Source organism: Meles meles, chromosome 4, assembly GCF_922984935.1.
Source record: "Meles meles chromosome 4, mMelMel3.1 paternal haplotype, whole genome shotgun sequence".
Taxonomy (NCBI): domain Eukaryota; kingdom Metazoa; phylum Chordata; class Mammalia; order Carnivora; family Mustelidae; genus Meles; species Meles meles.
Window position 1 is genome coordinate 47,720,155 of NC_060069.1, and position 20,126 is coordinate 47,740,280.

The 20,126-nt window shown below is 42.5% G+C and overlaps 1 protein-coding gene across 4 annotated transcripts in view; it reads left to right on the top strand.

Annotated features, from left to right (window-relative positions):
* The window catches only part of FGF12 (fibroblast growth factor 12), a 584,189-nt gene that overhangs the window by 306,834 nt on the left and 257,229 nt on the right, over positions 1-20,126 (top strand). The window contains exon 1 of one of the 4 annotated variants that reach the window (XM_046003433.1): positions 3,021-3,634. The exons of the other annotated variants lie outside the window; for them this stretch is intronic. Coding sequence (XP_045859389.1) covers positions 3,436-3,634 — 199 coding nt within the window. The 5' untranslated portion in view covers positions 3,021-3,435. Of the gene's footprint in view, positions 1-3,020; positions 3,635-20,126 lie in introns of those variants that run through there. 4 annotated transcript variants of the gene reach the window in all.

A 20,126-nucleotide genomic window follows, 5' to 3' on the forward strand; every position in this document is an offset into this window, starting at 1 on the left:
CTGTGTTCTGTGGAGACAGTTGGGATTCCCCCCTCTCAAGCTTCCTTGCTTGTTGGATCCTCCTCCTAGCTGTCGGCCTCATAAACCCCCATCTGTCTGTGTTATATCCAGCAGCACCATGAAATATCCAGGCCCCCAAACACCATAGGGTTGTTTGACACAGTGCTCAGAGGCTTCAGTCCTTTTCCTTGCCTAAGTGAATTTCTGCTAGGTTTGTGCCCACATCTGGAGAGTTCCTGCCACCACTTCTCAGGGTCCCCTATACATTTCTAGTAGCTTCCAGGCCTGCATGTTCCTTGCCCTCTATAAGGATTTTTTTTTTTTGATATTCAGATTCTATTTATTTATTTATTTGACACAGAGAGAAAGAGCAGAAACAGGAGGAGTGGCAGGCAGAGGGAGAGGGAGGACCAGGCTCCCTGAAGGGCAGAGAGCCCGATGTGGGGCTTGAACCCAGGACCCTGGGATCATGACCTGAGCCGAAGGTAGACACCCAACTACTGAGCCACCCAGGCACCTCTCTATTAGGATGTTTTGAACATATATGTGTTTCTCTTGGAAATCATCCATTTACTCTTCTGGCTCTACCCGTGATGCTTAATGGAGAGATGGAAGGGGCAGGATTATCTGAAGACAAGTTGAAGAGAGATAATAAGTATAACTAATAGTCACATCCAGACCATAGCACAAATGGAAGGGATTACTCCTTTACGTTTCCAAAATCTTTCATGCTGCCTTTCAACTTGGGTGACAACATCTTCTCTGCTGAGTTTTCTGTAACACCCATCTGTCATCACAAGCATCCTGGAGACCTGATTGCACTCCAGAGCTGGTTGTTGACTGCCCTTGCCCACAGTCACTCTCTCACCCCTCCCGCATTCTCCTCTCTGTGCAGGGTGCTCACTTGATCCCTCATTTTAAGGGTAGAACCTGCTCTGCAGCTTTCAGGATAGAACCAAGAAAACTGGGTTTCAAGGATGCAGAAGCACTTCATCCTGTTACAAAATGAGCTGAAGGTGGGGCTTAACATGAGGGCCCAAAAGGTCATTGTTACTTTCTCTAGTGTCCACTGCCTGCCTTCCTTAACAGAGAATTCTGTGTGCTCCAGCTTGTGGGAGAGAGGGCTGCTGCTTTCCATCAGCTCCTTCTCTCCTAACCCCTTCTTTGTGCACTCAGGGTCCTTTAACCGGCCCGCGGTTGTGTTTTCTCTTGGGGGAGGGATAGGACAGAACAGACCCGAGCTGCAGTTCCTTCACTCTGCCTCTGAGAATTTCTCATCCAAACCTCAATCACGTAGGATTGCGTAGAGAGGAGAAAAGGGGAAAGACGGAAGACGGAGAAGGGGGAGAATGGTGACGGGAGAGAGGGAGAAGAGAGTCTGGGAGTAGAGGGCGCCCAGGAGGGGAGGAGGACCCGAGCGCGCAGCGCTTCCCTGCGCTCTGGGAGCCCGACCCCTGGCCCTGCCCCACCAGGGCGCTCTCAAGCCCTTGGCGGGTGGGCGAGCTGTGCCAGAGGTACTCCGGCGGCCGCCGGCTCTTCGTTCCACCCACCGTCTCCGTGGCTGTAGTCCCCACCTAGAGTTTCCTGCGGCGCTAGCGCTCCAGCGGAGCGAGCCTGCTGGGCGGCGGCGGCGGCAGCGGCGGCGCCCGGGAGCCAGTGAGGCTCGGAGCCTTTGCCCATGAATGGGACTCCGCCCTGAGCGCCCCCTCCGGGGCGGGTAGAGACGGCGGCGCGGCGGCTGCGGGCGCCCCGCTACCCCGCAGCTCTGAGCGGCCATCCGCGCAGCAAGTTGGGCGAGTTGGCGGCAGCCTGCACCTGCTCCCTGGCCTTGACCCCAGAGTCTGCGTCCGGCTCCGGGGGCGCGCTCGACAGCCTCCCGCCGTCGCCCCGGACGGCCTGGGGACCCGCCTGCGCTCCCGGCGCCAGACCATGGTGGGCAGCTCTGGGCCGGAGCCGCAGCCGCCTCGAGCCGACGTCGCCCGCAGCCAGCCCCCGCCCCGCCCGAGCCGACGCGCGGGGGTTCGCAGCGCGCGGGTCACTTCCTTCCTCGGCCGGGATGGGCTGCGCGGGAGCGAGTGATCGGCCTCGCGTCGGGCGGGTAATCCCCATCTGATCTGCTGCCTGCGAGCTGCGGACTGCCGGGCCGCGCGAGCCTGGGGGGCCCGGGCACCGCGGCGATGACCTGATCCCGAGCCCACCAGGGCGCCCCCTCCTTCCCTCTTCCCTCGCTCCCTCTGAGCCTGTGCGGAGACCGGCTCCGTGCGGCGGCACCGGGCGGACCATGGCGGGGAGCTCCAGTTAAGGCGTGTGGGCGCCGAGCTGGAGAGGACACCTTCGGCATCGCTGCCTTTTGAGGGGGCTTATTTAAACTACTGAGTCATTCCAGATTTAGGATTCCCTAAATAATCACCAACTGTGCCCGTCTTGTGCCAGAAAGCGAGCAGAAAGAGCAAGAGCGCCCGCTCTTGGGACCCCGCGCATTCCCGGCGCTCGCCTCTCGCGGGTTTCTCCCCGAGGGGTGCTTGGCCTTCGAGGATCTCCCTCCCTCCGTCCCTCCCTCTCTCCCTCCCTCCCGGTCCCTCCTCCCCCCCCCCCTCCTCCCGCTCTCATCGCAGCGCTGCTGGCGGGGAGTCGCGCGCACCGCAGCTGGAAACAGCTGCCCCCGCCCCGCGCCCCTACCCCGATTCCGGCTCACTGCTCCCACTTCACGCCTCTTGGAATTCCAGAACTCCGGCGGCCGGCCTCTGGAGAACCGCAGGCGGCGCGATGCATTCCGTAGACCTCACCCAGCCGGGACGGACCTCCTAATCTCCAGAACTGCGGGCCGCAGGGAGTTAAATTGCTGCCTTCCTCTCCTTCTCTCTGGCGGTTGGTGGCTTGTTTTCTAAAGGAACGTTTTATTCACTTTTTAGTATTTTCTACCGGGGGCTCGCTACCCGCCTCGGTCCGGACTCTGCTTTGTAAACGGGTTTTATATGTATGTATGTGTAGATATACTTTGGACACCTTACAACGCTTGCGCCTCTCCAACGGGGGCACGGCTTGTTGTTTTGGACATCCTTCTTACCCTTCCACTTGGTACTCTGAACGCAGTGTGACCAAACTCCCCACTGCCCCTCGGACGCGGATCGCCGTGGGGTACAAGTTTGGGGTGCAAGAGTCTAGTTAACTGGAAGGCCTGGGACCGCCCCGCCCCCGCTGCCAGCGGTTGGGGAAGTTTACATCTGGATTTTCACACATTTTGTCGCCACTGCCCAGACTCTGACTAACCTTGTGGGCGTCGGGTTTTCCGTACTGCAGCCTCCTCAAATATTAGCACTGCCTCCCCGCGCCTGCCCTGTCCCTCCAGGCCGCCGAGGTCCTGCCCTCGCCCCGGTGGAGCGCGATACCGAGGGCGCAGTGGAGCCCGGGGCCCGGGGCCCGCGCTGAGCAGCTATGGCTGCGGCGATAGCCAGCTCCTTGATCCGACAGAAGCGACAGGCGAGGGAGTCCAACAGCGACCGGGTGTCGGCCTCCAAGCGCCGCTCCAGCCCCAGCAAAGACGGGCGCTCCCTGTGCGAAAGGCACGTCCTCGGGGTATTCAGCAAAGTGCGCTTCTGCAGCGGCCGCAAGAGGCCAGTGAGGCGGAGACCAGGTCAGTAGAAGCCCAGGCGGTGGGCTCCCCAGAGCTGACACCTCTCTCTCCTTTTGCAAAGCACCTGGGGGCACCCGCCGAAGGGAACCAGGATCCCCCTGGCTCCATTCTGCCCCCCCTTCTCCCTTAATTTCCAGACATCTCTCTGTCACTCTCTGTCAGTTAATAGCTTCTCGTCCCATATTCAGGAAAACACTTTGTATCTTGATGAAACCACAGTTTGACTAACATGAGAGCTACACGTATAGATGCTCCTGGTGCCATAAAGCCTGTAGAATCCTTGAGACAGCGACCATCTCATTCATAGTCTCTCTTTCTCTCTCTCTCTCTCTCTCATCCATCAATTCAGTGCTTATACTGCTTGCTGAGGACCCTAATGTAAATAAACCTTCTCTCCCTCTATCTTCCATAACGTTTAGCATAGTTCTGGACACAGATACTTAGTAGACACCAGATGAACTTAATTTTTTTCTTTTTCAAACTCTTCCCCCAGGAACACATGATATTGCATCTTTCAGACATTCCGATGGATTCTCACCTCCCCGCTTTCCTGCATGCCCCTTCACTTCCTTTTACACAGACTTCTTTTTCCTATCCAGGACTCTCCTGGTTTCCCAGATTCTGCTCATTAAATTTTCTGCCCTATTGCTCCCATCCTTTGCACACTCACACTTTCTTTTGGGACATTAAGGAAACAACATAGTATCTGCAATTTGGCCTAAAGGAGTGTGAAAAGAACCACAAAACTTTAGACTTATCAGAGATTTTCTTGTTAAGGCCTTTCTGAAGTTGATTCTCCTCTTTGTCCCTAAACTCACATGGTTGGTCTTCATTGTCATCTTTATTTACAAAGGGAAAGTGGATACCTTGAGTTTCAGGGTGCTTATTCCTACCTCAAACCAGGCCAGCTTGAGAGAATGAAAGTGAAATTGCCCAGATTTGTCCTTCCACCAGACTTTGTTGATCCTCTCTGGGTGTGGCCTGCTGGGTCCTTTGCAGTCGGGAGGTACTCTCCTCTTGCTGTGGTCAACTGAAAGGAAATATGGCCTAGAAAGCTTGCTCAGTGATCAGTTGACTGGTTTAGGTTAGCATCTTTGCAATTCTGTGATGCTCTCCTGGGATCCAGGAATGAAACATGGGCTAGGGTCATTGGGGTGAGGAAAACATTTGGAAAGTGTGGATCAGTGGAGCTCAGAATTAACTTAGAAATTTAGGATTAAATTTTATGAAAAAACCATCTCATTTTCATTTTTCCCATGGGTTTTCATGACACAAGTCACTTCACAGTAGACTCCTTCTCTCTGTGTTGTTGATCAAATAGCAAATTTCGGGAGTAAACAAAAAGAATGTGATCCCAAGGCAAGAGCTACTAACTCTCTTTCGGTTTACATACAATTGATCTAGCCTACTAATTTCATAAAGTGAAGCATTCTATGAAAACTAGGGTTCAATATTTATAGAATATATAATTCATATTAGGGGAAAATAAAATCCCTTGTATTGTTGTGTAGGGATCATTTGGGGGTTGTCTTCTCTAAGGGCTTATGTGGTCTATAAGGAACTTCAGGGTTCTGAATTCAATGTAACACTTATATTTCAGTCATTGAAGTATGTTCTTGTATTCCAGTTGAGATAATTAAGTGATATTTGTGAATAGATCCCACTCAGCCCCCTCAGTTCTAAACAAGGCAATAAAAATAATAGGTGGGTGATATTTGTGAATGGGTGAGCTGAACTCACTTGATCTTTGTGGAAGTTGATCTGGACATGAACAATTTGCAGGGTTTAATTTTACATGAGGGACATGACTTCCTGTGGCCCTTTCCTTAGCATCTCACTAGAAAACAGAATTTGGGGGAATTGCCGAGTTTATTGTTTTCTTCAGTGTTCACTTAATCGGCTCCTCTTTTTCATTTACTCAGTGTACATCTTGGCAGAGAGAATCCTGGCTGGTGACTTCTTTTGTTCAGCTAAAGTCTCACAATAATGTGGTTGAGATATCCCAGGCCCAATGCAAGGCGCATGGGCATGCATCTGTACACCGCGGACTTCAGTCTGGTCTGAAGCTTAGCTTAGAAGAATGGGAGTATGGGGTGTATGGGAAAAGATTTGGAAAGATGTTAGTGTGCTATTATCACTACTAACAAAGCCAAATAATTAGTCTGTTGATTTGCTGTCAGCAACCATGATTCACATAGCATGGGATGAGCCTATTTATAGAGAGATAGTGCCTTCCACATCTCAATTCCAGAGAGGATTCTTAAACTGGATTGGGAGCAAGTTGCTAAACACCGAAAAGAAGAGCTATTTGAGGGAACCTGTTTTATAAGCATTTGATGTTACCTTCACATAATAGTTGGGTTATTCTTGAAATCACTTGCCCTTCTAAATCATACACTAATGAACTATAAACTGAGTCACAAATGGTAAGGAAGTGGTGAAATGGAATCACTTGGCCTGATAAAGAATTTCCACTCTGAAATTCTGTCATTGAGAACCACATTCCATTGACCAGACTCTCCAAGGGAATGAAGCTGAGGCAGTGAAACTAAATCAGATGTTGGATGGGAAAGGCCACAGTTGTTTTTCTGATTTCATGGCTGACCTATTGTCTCTCAATTTCTTGTCTTCGTTCACCAAGTTCTGATACGTATAAGGTTGAAACTTTATAAATACAGTGGAAATATGGAAACTACGTAGTAAAGTTTTCAGACTTCAAAATCATGCATGATATTGCACAATTAAAAAATGAGAGGTGATAGTGCAGGCCTCACATCACACAATTCCAGCGTCATGGTGCACATCAGCTGCTTTACTGATGCCATCCCGGGAGCGTAGTGTGGTAGCTTATCCTGGGATGGTGCAGCAAACGCCTGACTTAGATGAGAAAACCTAGAATCAGGGCCAATTGGTGGTTTATAGAAGGTTATGTAGCTAGATTGGGGCAAAATTGGGACTAGAACTAGATCCAGTTGATTTATCTTGCCTGTGGTCTTCACAACACAACACTGACAAAAGTAGTATAAGAAAACTGGGTGCTCATGGGTGCCTTGGGGGGCTCAGTTGGTTGAGTGACTGCCTTAGGCTCAGGTCATGATCCTGGAGTCCCTGGATTAGGCTCCCTGCATGGTGGGGGTCTGCTTCTCCCTCTGACCTTCCCCCTCTCTTGCTCTCCATCATTCTTTCTCAAGTAAATAGATAAAAATCTTAAGAAAAAAAAACAAAACAAAACTGGGTGCCCTCTATTAAAGGATGGAAGTAATTTTGTACATTTTGCATTTGTTTTTACCATTAGGGATTGCTGCTGCTGTTGTTACTTTGTTATTGTTGTTATTATTATTATTATTATTTTGTAATTAGAACAGGAATAGTGCAGAGTACAGGAGGTAACTGGTAGAAGGTATAGGATAAGTTAGGCAATTAGTGTTCTACAATGACCATCCTATAGCGAGCATGCATTGTAGCAATACACCGAATAGTGAAGACACACAGACAGCGCAGGAATAGGTAGTTCCTTAGACACTGCATGGATTGTATGTAGCTCTTTTGAAATGAGATGTTGTAGACCTTGAACTGGCAAGTTGGCTGAAGTCATCAAACCATAAAAAAGCCTTTAGAACATTTGTGTTTGTGTACTTTGTGATAAAGAAGGGAGCATTCTTGTGTTGCTATTTGAGTCATTTTTTATGTGTGGAATGTCTGTACGGGCCAAGTCTGCTGAAAATTTTGCTAACATGTTGACACCACTTTTTTTTTTTTACTGCATTTAGGCTGCTAGTATATCCATGTGAATTACACAGGTCATTCATTTCCAACGTTTCTACTTTTGAGTGGAAACACCTGTACAAATGGTTGACTCCAAAAGCATTTGTTTTGATTCAAGTTACCGCAGGTAATGGATAGCATTCACAATCAAGAAAGGGGAAAGTATTTTACTCTACTCTCAACTCTCAGAATGTTGGAGAGGCCATGAACCTTGGAGGTCATCCAGTATCACTCTTTTATTTTTCAAATGAGAGCCTCCTGGAAGGCAGAGTAATGAGATAAGCCTAAACCTATGTATTTTATATGATTTTAAAATTTTTATTATTTTTCTATATCATTTAATTCCTTCCTTTAAACCAAAGCCAAAATAAAATAAAATAAAAAAGCAAGCAGGAAAAATTCCTAGCCTAAAAAACATTAGATATTTTGTATGACTTAAGTATTTGGTTTCCTAGGCCCCTCCCTTTAAAAGGGATACAGTGTATTTACACTGAGTGGATAAAATAAATCAAATAAGTGGTTATATCTTTTACTAAATTTTGCTGCTTTTCATTTGTCTTATTTTTCTGAGCCCTTATTTCACTGTTATAAAAACTGTTTTTTAGTATCCTTCCAACTTCTTTTGGTAGATGTGCAGAATTTACCAGCATACTCATTCAACATTTTACTGTCAAACACATCCTTTTACATAGATGAAGAAAACATTACAGAAAATAGAAACTTCAGTGAGAAAATTGATGAAAAAGGGGAAATAATGCTTAATCATGGGATCTGTGGAACATAAATTAGATTTTTATAAATTGAAATACTTCTGGTCAATATATAGATCAACAATAGTTTCAGTATGAAACTTTACATTTATAGCAAGTACTTTTATTGTATTTTCTTGTTTAAAAGTCTGACAAATATCTCAACTACAAAATCGGACTAAATAAATGCTATTTGGCTTGATGTCTGTTAAAACAAACAAAACAAGGGGTGCCTGGGTGGCTCAGTGGGTTAAGGCCTCTGCCTTCGCCTCGGGTCATGGTCCCAGGGTCCTGGGATCGAGTCCCGAGCCCCGCATCGAGCCTGGCCGGCATCAGGCTCCTGGCTCGGTGGGGATCCTGCTTCCCTGCCTCTCTGCCTGTCTCTCTGCCTACTTGCAATCTCTCTCTCTCTGTCAAGTGAATGAACGAAATCTTTAAAACAAAACAAAACAAAACAAAACAGGCTTTTCTCTTTAGAAACCCACCCTAGTATTTGAACTGATTGTGTGTGTGTGTGTGTGTGTGTGTGTGTGTGTGTGTTTTAATCCTATTTTCTCTACAGCAGTGCATTCTCACCAACAAATTTTCAGTTGTAAGAACATTTTAAAATAGCAAGTACTGTGATCTCTTGATTTCTTTCATCCCACAGAGATCTCATCAAGCCATAACTCAGATTAAGTCTTTAAAGTTTTAATGAAGTTGATATTCTTGAACAGAATTAGAAAAACAATTGACACGGGAAATGAAGCAATCTCTGTATTTGAGGAAGAAATAGGAATTTTTTTTTTTGAAATAGGAATATTTTGGAAGATCTTTAGAAACTAAAGCTTTGGCTGGTAAAATTATATGTAGGAAAAAGTACTGGCCTTACTAGTATAGCACCACATTGCTTCTGTTCTTGGTGAGAGCATATTTATGCATGAGTACTACAATGTGGATTTGGTTTGGGACATTTGTTAATAATAGTTACTTTTTTCTCTTCTCTTCCTTGAGTGCTTCATCAAAATGTGTTTGCTATTGGCTTTTCCTCCTAGAGTTATTATACATTTTATGAGGACTGTCAAAGACAACCGCATTAGACAGAGGCGACCCAGTTAATTTACTGTATTTTGGATTTTATCTGATGGTCTACCCATCAAACCATGGAGTTTTACCTGTTCTCTAAAGAAAGATCCACCATATCGAAAGGCCTCTCAAGCCAAGGCCACCTTCTAAGTGTCTATAAAAAGGAGGAGGCTTAGATACAAAATGTCTGTAAATGAATCCTACATAATGATAACTTTTAATAATAGCAATTAATTTGACTATATGACTTCAGGATTTACAGTTTCTTCACAGCTCTTGCCCTTTTGGTTCTTTATAGCAGTCCACTGATAACGGTTAGCCCTGTCTTTGTTATAAGAAAACTATGGCAGGGGGACTTGTCCGGGTTTCTGGAGGCAGGAAGTGGCTAAGCTGTCACATGACCCCCACTCCCCACACTGCAGGTCATCTCTCTTTATCTTTACTATCTTAAGCTAAAAAGGCTGACCATGATTGACTCAATTTAACTTTAATCTGGGAAACTCTGGGTGAGTCAGAGAAAGAGTTCAAGGAAATGTGGAGTGTGATGATAGGTTTGCTTTGCTGTGTGTGTGATCTAGAGCTCCCAGGGAGCATCTCTAGTGAGGAGGAAGCTTGAAGTCCAAAGACTGGTGGCTGGTTATTATGTACTGGTCCCAGGCTCCTGGCTGGGCTGTCCCTCTGCATGCCCCAGAGATGTCAAGGAGTGTCACTTGGGGCACCCAAGGCCTCACTGGGAGACTTGGGTCCAGAGGGGCAGGCTTTCTTGACTCTAAGCATAAACAATTGCTTCAGCTGTTTATGAATGTAAAGAGGTTAATACCAAGGTCAGGAGAGCCCTGTAGGATTTAGTCTGCCTGTCCTGTCTTTTCTTGCCTTGTCTTTTTAGTTACTGTTTAAGTGATGATGTAGCAGAGTGATTACGTACATGGACTTTGATGTGGGATCTGAATTCACATTCTGGATATATTATTTGTAAGAACTTGAGGCAACGTTGTCAATATCTTTGAACCTCTATTTGCTGATTTGTAAAATGGAGGTATTATCTCTAGCATTTGGTTAGGAAACATCTCTCCAAGGAAAAATCATTGAGGCTGAGTTCTGAAGGATAGGGCAGGCAAAGAGGGATGGATGAATGTTGAAAGCAGAAGAGAACAACTTTCTCATGAAGATTGGGGTGAGAGGGAATTGAGTATAGATTGAATAATGAGAGCAAGGGGGTACAAGTAATGTTGGAAAACCTAGCAAGGGCTGAATTGTGAGGGATTTTGTATTTTATTTTATTTTTTAGAAGATTTTATTTATTTATTTGACATACAGAGATCACAAGTAGGCAGAGAGCCAGGCAGAGAGAGAGGGGGAAGCAGGCTCCCTGCTGAGCAGAGAGCCCAATGTGGGGCTCGATACCAGGACCCTGAGATCATGACCTGAGCTGAAGGCAGAGGCTTAACCCACTGAGCCACCGAGGGGCCCCAGGGATTTTGTATTTTAGTCTAGGATCCATAAGAGTCAGAAATAGAGGCTGATATAATGTGACTTGCGTAGTTAAATGGACACTCTGGCTTTGGAGAGGAGAACAAATTGCAGCAGAGCCAGAGTGGGAGTTAAGGAATCAGAAGGAGGCCCGGGCATAAGTCTGGGCCAGCAGTTCTCAAAGTGTGGTGCAGAGGCCCTGGGAGCTCCTTGAAAACCTTTCAGTGGGTCCACATGTTCAAAATTATTTTCATAATAATATTTCCTAATACTGATTATTTACCCTTTTCATTCTGTCACAAGTGTCCAGTGGAGTTTTCCAGAGATTATATAATATATCCACAATCATTGGGAAAGGTTATTGAAATTTTCCTCCCTTTTCTATCATGTATCTGGACAAGGCCAGGTTTTCTTTATATTCTTTAACCACATCAACATATTGCAAGAGTTTAAATGCAGAAGCACTCTAAGAATCCAGGTGATTTCTGTTAAGCCAGGCATTTAAAATATTTTCAAGCCTATAAACTACTTTTTCAAATTTTTTTTTATTTTGGAAATTAGAGTTATGTTTTATTTAAACACACCACATTATTAATACTTAGTGGGCTTATTATGTTTAATAAATAAGTATTTGAAAAATTTTGTTGTAAGTTCTAAACACGGTAAGCGTTAAATGATATAAGCCACATAAACAGAAGATTTTGGGAGCACTCAGTAATTTTTAGGAGTGCAGAAGGGTCCTGAGACCGACAAGATTAAGAACCACTGACTGGTCCAGGCTATAGATTATATTGACCTGAAACCTTCTGGCAGTCCCAGATGGTTATGACAAGAGGAGTGGGAGGTAGAATGAGCAAAGACTGATAATAGGTAGATTTGAATGAAGAGCAAATCAGGTGCCTGGATGTTTCCTGGCTGAACAATTCAGTAGGGAGTGGTACCTTTGCTGAGGTGGAGGGGAGGTAGGGGAGAAGCAGGGTTGATACACATTGAATAATACCATTCCCAAACTACAAAGCACTGTAGAATGCTAAGGTGAAAATTTGTGTCATGTCATCATTTATTGTTAATAGTTTTAACTACGATGAGGATCTTGATTACCCATCTGTATAAGGCTCTCTACTTCATCCTTGAATTGTCAAGGAAACTTCGATTTTATTAGAGTATTCAACCTCACCATTGATCTAGAACTACTGCCTTGCAAGGGTAATCCTATAAGCAAACACACTTTAGACAGTGAAAAATATTCAAGACAGTAGAAAGCCTTAGTAATTTTTCTAGTCTTTTAAAATTGAAACAAAGTGTTTGGTAGGTAGTGGGCTTCCAAAGACCTTTAACCTGGTTCAGTCCTGGATATGTCCTAAATATGGCTTTCATATGTGTGGCACATAGATGGATTTCACGTGTAAGTTTAAGCCAAGTTCATTGGTCTTTGCACAATCAAGTGAGCCTGAAAACACAAACTTTGTGAAGTCTTCCTTATTTTATCTGCTCAATGTTAGTTATTTGATTAGTTTGTGGTATTTATGTATCTCCTGGCTCCCTGCTTCTAATCATACTGTTGTTAATGTCTCTTAATTAGAGTTTAAGTGTTTACAGTCTCTTTAAATGACTTCTCAGGGGTCAGTAGAGAGAGCCCTAAGGCCCAAGACCAAACTTGGCTTTCTAGAGGAGAAGAATGACACGAGACAAATGCGATCTGTAGTGCAATCACAAATGTTAGAGCTTAGAGATTATTTAGGCCAGCAGTTCTCAGCATAGCTGCAAAATGAAATCACCTGTGAATTTTTAAAATGTGCTAATACTGTACACCCAGAAAATCTGACTTACTGTGTCTACCCTGGGGCCCAGGTGTCAGTCGTCAGTTTTGTTTGCTTGTTTTTAACCTCCTACGTGATTCTGAAGTACAGCCAGGGATGAGAACCACCAAGTGTTCCAATCCCATCATTTCATATCTTGTGGTCCTTAAACAAAAGGTCATTATTTTATTCATTAAAGCCTTTAGGAACCATTCATAATCCCTAGAAACTCTGTACATTAAGTTATAATTATGATCCTTTCTTTATGCTTATTGTTTCAAGTGTTCAATGGCGTCCAAATTCTGCGCCACATGATGTCTGTGTGCTTCTTTCTGGCCAGCATCTGAGTTCCTAAAGACAGGAGCTGTGCCCTATTCCTACTAGTTCTCAGTGCCTAGCATCCTCCCGATGTCACTGTAATTCCTCAGTCACTGGTAAAGAAGTGAGTAAATGACTTACAGACACAATGAATCTTATCTTTACCGCATGCCCCAGAGGAAGAGGGCTTCTCCTTACTGTCTCCAGTTGTCACAAAAGGATGCTGAGGTCTAGCCAGCCTGGGTGGGGCTCCTCAGGTTCACAAGTTTGGTTAGGGGTACACAGATTGTGGTTTCAACTTAGGTTTGTTTTTCCTAGTCTGTTTTTTTCCCACTCTGCCAGTACTGCCCACCCACCCTCCATCCCTCCCTCCCTTCTTTCCTTTCTTTATTCCTCCCTCCCTCTCTCTCTTTTCCTTCCTCCCTCCCTTCCTTCCTCTCCTTTCTTTCTCCCTTCCTTTCCCTCTTCCCTTCTCCTTCCCTTCCTCCTTTCTTTCTCTTTCTTTTTCTTTTTCTAAAACATTTTTATTTTTAAGTAATCTGTACACCCAAAGTGGGGCTCAAACTCACAACCCTGAGATCAAGAGTTGCATGCTCCACCGACTGAGCGAGCCAGTCGCCCCTGGACTAGTTCGTTCTTTGAAAAAAACAAGGAAACTCTATGAAAGGACATCTAAAGGCCTTTTTAGCTTGCAAGGTCATTAAATAGCTCCCCTCCCTGCAGGGGAAACAGTCATGACTGGGGACATGACATGCTCATCTGCTCCCTGCTTTTTTACTTACACAGGAATTATACAAACTATTTTCCTAGTGTGCTATTTAGGATGTTCCTAACTGCATCCCATGGTTTAATTACCTGTAATGTGCTATCAAACATACCTTTGTTTAAGATATTGGTCTTTTTTCTTTTGGCCCCAATTTAGGCCCATTCTGTTCCTTCGAGGATTGGAATTAAATCCAGTGTGCTATAGTGTTGAAGACTTTTTAAAAATCTAGGATCGAAAAGGGAATTGAAATGAAATATGAAAGATTCAGGAGAGAAGAATTATGAGCTTGTTTAAGTTATTATAAAAAGGAAAAAATAAACATTTCCACAAGATTTTTTTTTATTTCTACTGGTGACTTAAATGTTTTATTTTAATTTTGAGAATTAAAAAGATGACCCAGATCACCTTCACAGCACCCTAGAATCGGATAATACTCCTCAAATAATTAAGAACCAGGGGCAAAATTTAAGTAGGTACCCAAAGTAGGGATCCATATTCAAATTACCTGGTTAGAATAAGTGTTAGATTCTGTTTTTAGACAAATAGCTCTAGCTGAGCTGTCTGCATAATATCCATTTCATATGTGATATTCTGTTGGGGAGAAGACTTCACAAAAGGACACAGCCACCCAGAATCACCTAAAGAGGTTGGAACAGAAGATGCTATCCAGGTCTGAGTAATTAATAAAATATGATGGAAAATAAGGATGATCTCACATTTCAAGTTTCCCACCATGGAGAAGGTTAAAACTATGTTGTCATGTTTTACTGTTTCAAGGAGGACTGTGGTGGAATTTTGCAATGAGAGTGTAGCCCTGAGGTGAAGAATGAGTGACATATAAAGTGAGAATGGCCTGGACGTCCAGATTTCTAGGAAAGGAAGTCATGTTGATAGAAAGCCAGGCTGCTTCTGTAGTCCTTTCCTCATGGGGTATTCCTCTGAGAGATTGGAGATTTGTTTTCTCTTCAGAACGGTGGACAGGGTATCTGCTTGCCTCCTTGCTGAGCCTGTCTCCCTGTCAGGTCTCAGGGCCATTTTTGCTTTTGCTCAGGAAAGTAGTCAGCAGCATGTTGGCTGGGCTACCTTCACATTTTGCAGCACCAAGAAGGAAACTCACTTTGAAATGTTGCATTTCCTAGTTTTTCCACAAAATGTTCTGGTTTGAGGTTCCTGAGCTGCATTTTCTGGTTTACTACATGGATTCTCGAGTTAGGGTCTTTCATTATGACTCTGCTGATGGGACTACCATCTCGGTTGGGAACCTGAAATTAGAGGTTTCTTGGTCCACTTCTTATTTTCACCTAAACCATAGTCCTACCCACTCTCTTTCTCATGTTGAACAAACACATTCAGTCCAAAGCTTCTTTCCATGGGGCTGAGGGGTGTACCTGTAAGGGCTAGAAAATAGCTAAGTTCATGCACCTTGATTCATTTCTTGAATTCAAGAAGTGCCTGAAATTCTAATTTAAAAAAAAAAATCTTGTTAGAATTGGTACTTTGTTTAGTACTTTGTCTCATGTTGTTACACGACTGCATTTGAAGATGAGTATCTGTGACATCTGCCTTGGGAGGGAGGTGTCTACCTAGTGGGGTATACAAATTAAAGTATTGATGGGTTTGAATTGAAAAACATCAGAGCTCATTACAATCACCGACCTTACAGAGGAGGGAACTGAGATGCCAAAGGGGTAAGTCAGGTCGTACATACAATCACTGAAAGGCGGTGAGGACTGAAACTCAGCATGGGCCTATGCCTTACTATATCCAGGCGTACATTGTTACTGCTGGTAAAAAGATCTATCAACCTGTTTCTTTTTTTTTTTTTTAATTTTTGTCTTTTTAAATGCAATTTAAATATGGGTGGTTGCTTTTAAATAACTACAATCAAGTTATACTGCCGGGTGCCTTTATGATACCTGTTTGTCATGGTTTGGGCCCGGAATTCAGGAATATGAGGAAGACCCTGTTTTTTTTCCGTTAGGGCAGGGTATAATCAAGATTTTTTTTTTTAAAGATTTTATTTATTTGACAGAGAGAGATACAGCGAGAGAGGGAACACAAGCAGGGGGAGAGAGAGAGAGAGAGAGAGAAGCAGGTTCCCCCCTGAACAGGGAGCCCGATACAGGGCTCGATTCCGGGACTCTGGGATCATGACCTGAGCTGAAGGCAGACGCTTAACAACTGAGCCACCCAGGCACCCTATAATTAAGATTTTTTAACTCTGGCTAGATCTGTATCACTGTGTTCCAAGTAGTTTTGTTGTATTCTTTTGGACACTTTCTCCTTTAATGTCTATATTTCAAAAAACCAACAACAACAAAAAAACCCAACAATAATTCCTTTCTTAAAAAAATTAGCAACAATCTCTCTTATACAAATACTTGTGTGGGTTCAAAGCCTGGCTGAAGGCATGCTATTTTACTTACATGATGCCAACACAAATAAGCTGGACAATCAAGGTTCTTTCTTCATCCCCCCTCACACAGTGGCCTGTTTAACTCGGGCATTGCCGACGTTCTTGGAATAGTTGCCACGTCTACCCATTTGCATTCCTTTTGTTTATAGTTGTTGTTTCTGTTTTTTCCATGAGGCAAGACCTTAACCTCTACACCTATCTTTGACTTATCCCCACAAGTCTCCTAATTTATCTACCCTGCTACGGTATTGCCCACTATTTGAAGCCCAGCTCAATTCTCATCTCTTCTGCTAGATCTTCTCAGATCCTCCTGGATAGAATGAATCACTGCCTGCCCCAGGCTTCAATTGGCTCTGTACCTGTATTGCTGTCTGCAGTTCAGTCTGTCTTGTCTTGTAATTACTGTCTAAGTACCTGTCTCTGCCTTTGGAGTCTGAGTACCCATAGGAAAAAAGCCATATCATGTCAATGCTCTCTCCATAGTAGGTGGTCAGAAATAACTCATCAAAACAAAATGAATTCCTTTGGTGACTAATGTGTTCATGGCATCATTACTAGTCAAGCTCCAGCACAATTTCTGCACAAATGTGAAAAGGCTGAGCAAGAAAAGGAATTTGTATTTTAGACTACAATCACTTTCCTTTTATTTGATGTTAAAATAAAAAAATCATCACTCCATTTTCATTTGATATATAGCATTAGATATATACTAAGAATCTCATGTCTTCCCTTCCTCTTCAACCCAAATCCCAGTTGCCACCCCTGTTTCACTAAGTATATACTTTTATCCATCCCTTCATCTGCAACGTAACTACTTATAAAGTTCTATGGGAATGCTACCAGAGGGAGCATTTTTATATTAATTTATATCTTTGACCCAGAAACCAAGGGGAAGTAGGTGGTGTAGCCAGTTTGGAAAGGGGCCCATTTCTATCTTAACTGGCTTTGGCTTCTTAACAATAGGTTAATGAGGAATTACCTTTGCCATTGATTTCAAATTCAGTCATGTCTGGTCTTTACACTTACAGTTGAGACCAACAAGTCATTTTAGTGTTAAATACCCTTGAGGAAACGTATTCACTCTGGTTTCATTTTCCTTGGTGAAGCCCTAAGTGATGGGGGAATACAATATTGATTGGGTCTAATGGAAAAGCTTTTTTCTGTCAACTCTTTATTACCTCATTGGCTTTTCTTCTTTCCTCTTCTCTTTCTCTTAAAGCTATTGATAGCAACATTAAATAAGTCTTCTGTGTATGCTACAATCCTTGGTATTTATTCTTTTGCTTGGTTTGAAACACAGCCTTTTACTTAAGATATGAATAAAAAAAGTCTTCAATTCAATCTAAGATAAGATAGTGTCATAGAAATAACATTGGTCTGGGAGTCAGAGTCCTTTTGACCTTGGGGAAATCTTTTTTTCTTTCCTTCAGCTTAGTTTCCTCATTTTCAGAATAAAAGAGTAGTATCAAATGATTTCTGAGATCCCTTTCACATTTATCATTCTTGATGTATGTTTTTGATGTTAATACTTGTGGAGGACAGTTGGTGAGATTCTAAGATTCTAAGATACCTGTGTGTCATGTATAAGAAAATAGCTTAATGATATGCTGGATATGAAATTGTACAAGATTTGGCATTATATTAAATGGAATAGCAAAAATGAACAAATATATTTTATTTAACTGCTCTCTTTTATCTTATTTGTTCTAAGACTCATTAATTTAATTAAGTACAAAGTGACTGCATTTTAAAATTTTCCTTGTATTTTAGTTTTTAGTAATTCATTAGACATTCAAGATAGACTATTACATAAGCTTGGACTTCAGCACTGAAGGAATTTAATAAGATAGTGGAACCATATTTTGTTCTAATGGAAAGCACATTTACTTATTTATGATCTTCAAAGAGAAGATAACAATACAAAATAGATAGGAAAAGGAATTCTGATATTGAGTTAAAATTAAAGACTTATTGCTGAATAAACTAATGTGAAACATCATATTTCACAATTGTAAATTAAGCAGTGGAAATGTGGTAAAGTATAGCATTCCATAGGAGCTGGAATTGGAATGTCGGTAGAGAAGAAAGTTGTCCTCATTATCAAGTTTTTATATTTCCCAGAACTTGGACTACACCTTTTTGATACATTTTACACCAAAAGTTCATCAATTAAGGAAGGAAGAAACCAACATTTAGTAAATATAAGATTTGACATACTCTTAGCAATCATCACATTTATATTATGGACAGTTGGTGAAATATAATTGTGCTCATTAGTGGTAAAACTGTAAGATGCAGAAACAAAGGGTATAATTAAAATTTTGCCTAAAATGAGAGTTTAGAGTTTTTGTGAGTTTCATTTACGTGTATCACCCATATCATCTGTTCTCATAGGTATTATTGGTATTTGACCTTTTTCTTCTTTAGTTTTTTCCATTTTTTATCTGTGCAGTATGGTCACAATATGCTTAGAGAAAATTCAGTTTTATCTTTTGAACCATTGATCATATTACTTAACCAAAAATAAGTTGGCCTGTTCCTTCAATTTAAGGTCTAGCACAAAGTCAATTTTAACCCTTCCATGAGAAGAAATCTTTTTGTTTCTAAAGAAGATGTCATAACAATCAGTAGAGTCTGCTTTACAGTGTTTATCAAGTATGAGAAATCTTTAGAAAAATGATTTGGGGGCTTCTTATAGGATCATTTCTTTCTATGTAAATATGAATAGAGAATGAAAGTAAGTTCTATTGAGTTACTGGCTGGTTTACTGTTTGATTAGAACACAGAACTAATAAAGTCATCTCTTGAGTTTAGTCTTATGTACAACAGGGTAATTATTTTATGTTAAAAGACAAAACCTAACGTAGTACTTGACACATAGGTGTCACATAAAATATATTTGTTGAATGAATAATCTTACCAATGACATAGATGTAAGAAGACTAGTAAAGGTAATGAATTTACTAGTAATGACAAGGGTAAATACAAGTTATTCCTCCTGGTAGAGAAGGAGAGTAGGGAGTACTCAGTGATGCTTGGTGAACATCCATAGATAAAATCGTCTTCATAGACAAGCTATTGATCCTTTGGGAGATCCGAGTTTGTCAAGGGAAATTTTTCTGATTCAGCTCTATACCACATCTTAGATGAAAAAGGACATGGGTAATATTAAAAGCAAAATTATACTCATTAATATTATAATTAAAGAGTCTCAGGATTATGGGAGACTTTAATGGTCATGTAACTTACATGATACTTGAATATCTTGAACCTATCACCATCGTTTCTTTATTTATATTTTCATACATTTATTTGATGCATATCCATTGTCTACTTGTAATTTGTCTAGCGCTGTGGTGTGGGGCAACAGAAAACAAGAAACAGGTCTTCAACTTGAGGTTGTGTGTTAGCTAGTGACAGGTACAGAACAGTAAGAATTTCACATGTAGTCCAGCTTTTTTCTTCAACCCTTTTAGAGCTCTTGAGTTCTCTCTCTCTTTTTTTTTTTAAGATTTTATTTATTTATTATTTGAGAGAGAGAGATTGAGGGAATGAGTGGGAGGAGGGGCAGAAGGAGAAGCAGACTCCGTGTGGAGAGGAGAGGGAACCTGACATGGGACTCAATCCGAGGACCCTGAGATCATGACCTGAGCCCAAGGCAGACGTCCGACCAACTAAGCCACCCAGGTGCACTAAGAATTCTTGAATTCTTAATTTTTTTTCCCATTAAAAAAAAAAATCTGTGTAGTACGGTTACAATTTATTTAGGGAAATTGAGTTTTCAGTTTTAAACCATTGACTATGTTATTTCAGCAAAAATAGGTATGGCCTGTTCTCTGAATCTGAAGTCTAATATAAAGTCACTCTTGGGTTTTTTAGTATTCTAAAGAGGATTTATAGCACCTAAATTGACATGACAGATCACAGGTGTGTTGATGATCCTGATTTCCTGCCTCTGGACAAACTTTCAACTTATTAATATCATTATAGAGGATGTTGCTTGGAATCACACATAATACTCCAGGTTTGGTTGGATAAACCCAGAGTAAAATGTCCTCAGTCTAGATTAGAATTTCTGTGAAGACTTTAGGAGGTCACGTTATCCTTTTCCACAGTAATATTTGGTTAACTGTTCTTGCAACTG